Source organism: Anoplopoma fimbria, chromosome 15 (assembly GCF_027596085.1).
Source record: "Anoplopoma fimbria isolate UVic2021 breed Golden Eagle Sablefish chromosome 15, Afim_UVic_2022, whole genome shotgun sequence".
In the NCBI taxonomy this organism is placed as follows: domain Eukaryota; kingdom Metazoa; phylum Chordata; class Actinopteri; order Perciformes; family Anoplopomatidae; genus Anoplopoma; species Anoplopoma fimbria.
Window position 1 is genome coordinate 17,566,619 of NC_072463.1, and position 5,039 is coordinate 17,571,657.

General features: G+C 39.7%; 1 protein-coding gene across 1 annotated transcript in view; it reads left to right on the forward strand.

The window, feature by feature from the left end:
* Positions 1-4,940, forward strand: part of LOC129103577 (connector enhancer of kinase suppressor of ras 3-like) — a 48,333-nt gene extending 43,393 nt beyond the window's left edge. Inside the window, exons 19-25 of the mRNA XM_054614107.1 lie at positions 1,244-1,317; positions 1,463-1,534; positions 1,624-1,688; positions 2,010-2,134; positions 2,260-2,611; positions 3,063-3,253; positions 3,412-4,940. Of these exons, the coding sequence (XP_054470082.1) occupies positions 1,244-1,317; positions 1,463-1,534; positions 1,624-1,688; positions 2,010-2,134; positions 2,260-2,611; positions 3,063-3,253; positions 3,412-3,612 (1,080 nt within the window). The 3' untranslated portion in view covers positions 3,613-4,940. The remainder of the gene's footprint in view (positions 1-1,243; positions 1,318-1,462; positions 1,535-1,623; positions 1,689-2,009; positions 2,135-2,259; positions 2,612-3,062; positions 3,254-3,411) is intronic.
* The last annotated feature ends 99 nt before the right edge of the window (positions 4,941-5,039 follow it).

A 5,039-nucleotide genomic window follows, 5' to 3' on the forward strand; every position in this document is an offset into this window, starting at 1 on the left:
TACACCAGCAAACCTAATATGCCATAGAAAATTAATTTTATATCAAAATAACTAGGCTACACTCCTTGACAGTTTAAGGTTTCACATAACAGTAATTTATTTAGTGTGCCCAAATATTACAAAAAGTATATCTGTATGTGTATAATATATGTATGTTTAATATTAAAACAGGCAGATAAAGTCAAATATGTGTTTGTTTTGTTAAAAGATTATGATGCGAATGTAAACGTAAGATGTAAATCTGTAAGTCTAATATTAAGATTTAACAAACAGAGCGAGCAGATATTTGGAAAATATTGGTTTATGTACCAAGAAGTGAAGACACAAAAGAAATTCACAAATTTGGGATGTTCAATGTTCATACAGTGCAATTTATTAGAAATATATATCAAGCCATATTCTAATTTATTTTTAGCCACAGCTGGTCGTATATTGGCCACGCCAGAAATAGTGCATTTGTAGTGGATTATCTTCAGTGCATTGGTGTGCCTTATTAATGCTTTTGTCATCGTTTTTGTAAAACTTAGAAGGTATACAGTGCAGGGAAATAGCTTGTTTAAACCATCAAGTAACTTTTGCCATATTATAATTCACTTCTGTTTGCTGTTTGATCCAGAAAGCTATGAAATGCATTTAAAACAATTAAGTTTGTATCTGTACAAATAAAAGATAAAAAATATTTGGGGTAGGATGGTATTTCTATATTTTCTCCTTTACAAGCTCATGAAAGAGAATGAAAATAAATGTGGTTTTAAAAAAATGTGGTATACAATATCCATCTTTATATGCAAATTGTAAATCAACACATAAATGCAATAATGCAGTGACTCATTTTCAACATTTAGCAACAAAAAAAGGTAGAATCAACACATGACACAGCACATATGGAGCCACAGATGCACAGTGTGAGGCAGCGGACGCTGCAGATGAGTCATGCTGGTTTCTACCACAGCTGTCCTCCTGCCAATCTGTTACTGAAGGAAACCACCAAGCAGTGTCACTGTGTTTCCTGAAGTTGACGGTGTCACTAAAAGACTATTATACAAGCATATGTAACTGACGTGCTTGATTTACCGGCATAATGACTTCAATCTGATCTACTGTATGTCACCATCACATGGCAGGTTGGAAATAGAAGAAGTCGACCTGCTGCAACATAAACAGCAGGTGTCATTGTCAGGAAGTGGTTTGACATCATCCGGCTGTTTTAACGCTCGCTGTTGTTCAATATGTGTGTTTGCAGGCAGAGAAGGCTGAAGGCTACATTGACCTTGCCAACTTCATGATTGACAGAGCCATAGAGTGCAAGAAGAAACAGTAAGCTCATGGTTCAGTTTATGGCTCACTGAAGTGCGTATTAAAGCCATCTGAAAATGATCAATGAAGAAAAAGAGAAAAATTCCAGTAGAAACTTATTTTCGCTCCGCCTCAACTGCTCTCCATTTACTTTTCCCTCATGCAGTGCGTTCAAAGCTTGCCACCCAAACGTCATGATGTTTTATTTTGCTGCCGAGAGCCACGAGGACATGAACTTGTAAGTCACATACAATTGTATGCATTTCTCCAAGATCTTTTCTTGTTTTGTTAAATGTAAATTAGTTAAATATTCTATTGTTTTTTCAGATGGTTGAATAAGCTCGGGCTAGCCTCCATTCAATATGAGTCAACCGAACGCAACACTGCAGTCGGTAAGCACACATGTAACTTGGTAAAGAGGATTTGTTCTGATTTAATCAAATTGGTTTTGGAACTGTTAGGATCCTGATAGGCAGGTGGCACCTTGCACGGTAGCCCCTGTCATCAGTGTATGAATGTTTGTGAATGGGTAAATGGTTACATGAAGTGTTAAAGTGCTTTGAGTGGACAGAAGACTAGAAAAACGCTACACAAGTACAAGTCCATTTACTATTTACCATAAATAATAATTGAAATCATTTTCCTCTGGACTCTGGTTGTATGTGTCATGTTATGAATTCTGACTTTGTGTGTGTTGTGTGTATCCCATGCAGAGTGTTATAGTGAAGCCAGTGACCATGAAGAAGCTGAAAGCACAGAGATTCCACCTCCACCATACTCTGAACAAACCCTCCGGGACTCCGTGGATGCATCCGGTCCACCTGGAAGCACCCATCAGGTCAGTTTTTAAATGCACATAATTTATTTTATTCCAAGTGTATTCAAACTGCCGTTATTCAACTGAACTATGCCCTTTTTAATTGATGTTAGATTATGTCTAACCGAAGTGTAATTGTTTTTCAGGGTACCCTTCCTCCACCCTACTCCTCCGCAGTCCCCAGTGAAGCCAACGGTTCGCTCTCGTCCCCCGTCAGTACAATGACATCAGAGAGCTCCACCTCCTCGCTCGCCAAGCACCGGCAGTCCTGGTTGGACCTGGTGTCGCAGGCGTCCCCTCCCACCGCGGAAACAGCAGTGGTGTGCTCAGTTCAAGTACACTCACAACGACCTCAGCGAGAGGAGACGGAAGAAGAGGATGACCACCAGGTGCTGGAGAGCTCGTCACAACGGGACCCTTCGGAAACGGGGTCCAATGAAGAAAGCCCTGCTGCAGAGGGGGAGGCACGGACGGTGGTTTCTGGTGCTAAAAATGAAGGTGAGTCTTTATTCTACTCCTTTAAATGGTTGTGGTTTTGTGACTTGTATTATTCAAAAAAACTTGAAGAAAGTTGGTTCTGTTTTTGAGCAAACTTCCATTTTGGGTGATTTGCATTTTAGAATTCTGCTGTATCATTTCCACTAGTGAGTAATCATGTAAGCAGAGATGTTAACCTGATGTTAACCTGTTAACCAGAGTGTTTCTCAGAGGAAGATGTGTCAGTAAATGTATTTGCTGGCACATTTTGATTCTGCTTCAAATTTTATGCTTTGTAATTTGTGTCCTTTGGCTGTAAACTATCTATGTTTTGTTAAGCACCACTGATATATTGTTGATCTGGCCCCAATGCATTTTGCAGTGTCTGTGATCCCTGCAGAACATGCAGCTACTCAATGTAATCTTTATGATGCATGTGGTGATAATACAGTATTACCTTATCTTGTTGCAGGGGATCGTGTGAACGGCTCGGATGAGATGGAGAAGCTCTATATTCATCTGAAAGAGGCCAGCCTCTCCCCAATAGGAGATCGTAAACCATCCACCAAAAGGGAATTCAGGGCCTCCTTCGTAAAACGCTGTAAAAACCACACTATCAATGCTAAACTGCACCATATCAGGACTCTCAACAGCACATTAAAGGTACATATTCTGTTTTTTATAGTCACACTTTGGATTTTATATTACACCATTACAGCACACCTAGTGTGTGAATTGCATTAGTATGTTGACTTGAGAATTTGGAAATGGCAATGATTTAATTATTCCTATATTCTTTACTCTCGTCTTTTCTGGCACAGTCGAAAGAGGCAGACCTACAGGCAATAGATCAGGTGCTGTCGGACCCGGAGCTTACCTCGGACAAGTTCAGAGAGTGGAAGGAGGCCAATGTGCCTTTGTTGCAGGAGATCAGTGTCAAACAGGACCAACAGGTGGCATCAGAGGCCACAAAAGCGGCAGCATCAGTCATTGCTGCTCCGGTGGTCGAGACCAGTTTATAAAGACTCCTCATGACTGGATTTACTGTGTCTGGACTTGGGAGGACTTTACATATTTCGGACACCCACACACTGCTGTTTTCAATTGAGCCTACTGTTCCGTATCAGTGGACGTTGAGTACTAATAGACAAGTAACTGGATCAATGAAGAAGAGTGTTTTTTAAGTTCCTAAATGGATGTGATGCAGACATTATATGATTAGCAAATCACGTCAAAATGTGAAATATGTCTTGGTTTTACTTCTACTGTATAATTTGTAAGGTTAGCAAGTTTTACAGATAATTGTTTTTATGTTATAATTTCTGTGAACCTATGCATATATTGTTTTAATATCTGGAATGATGGAGTACGTTGTAATAATGGACCCGTTGTTCTCTGCATGGAAACACTTGTTTTTACAGTATTTTTTATGCTTTGATTTCATCAGAAGTGAACATATTTTAACTGTTACTGCTCAGTCAATTATTGGTGCCATGCACCATCACTGCCTGTTACACATGTGTTTTACTGCCACTATTTTGAATGATCGGTAGGTGGTGTTGGCCCTAGAAATGATGTCATTGTACTTGAAACCGAACACCAGGGCCTGCGCTATTTGAATAAATGTTGGTCACAAGTCATGATAATTTCAGATTTTAACTTCTAAGGTTAACTTGTGAAATGATTGTCCCTTCAATGTAATTTAATGCCAAGACATAAGAAATCCCCTCATTTCCAGAAGAAAATGCTACGTTATGACTGAATTTACATTTTACCTAACCAAAACCAACTATTTGTAGATGGAGAATGCCAACCTTTATGCATAAATGCTATGGAGTTTTTGTAACCACAAACACTGACAGTAACATGCAAACTTAATACTTTCTGCAAATGTGACGAGGACTTTATTAATAACCGATGCTACGTACAGTCTATTGGACTTAAGGCAAGGTGAAGTAGGATTCATTTGCATTTAAACACCTGATGATGTATGGTGGATAATTCTCAGGAAATAAAACCTCTTATATATTATTCTTTTAAGGCAGACCACCCCGGGCCCTTACAAACTAGTCAAGCAGACCCAAAACCCTTTTTGTTATTCAGATACAGACATGAAGCATTTTGCATATCACCCAATGAGCAACAGGTTTACTGAAGGCCAGCAAAGGGCCTCGACATGGTGCCACCACCAGCAGGGGCCCTGCCAAGCTCCAGACACAAAGATAATGTTTCACATGTTGTGTATGTTTAATATTAACTCAGTGTAAATAGTTGGACATTGATGTTCTTTGATCTCTGTATGGAAGTCAGTGTGCTTGTTTGTGTACAGGGAAATAAAGAGAACATTTTCAGCTTCATTGTCTGGGTGTTGAGGGGACATTTTGACCACACTGTAGTGTCCCCGCAGCGACGCTAGGAGTCGTCGCTCGGTGCAGATTTGTAGCCGAGG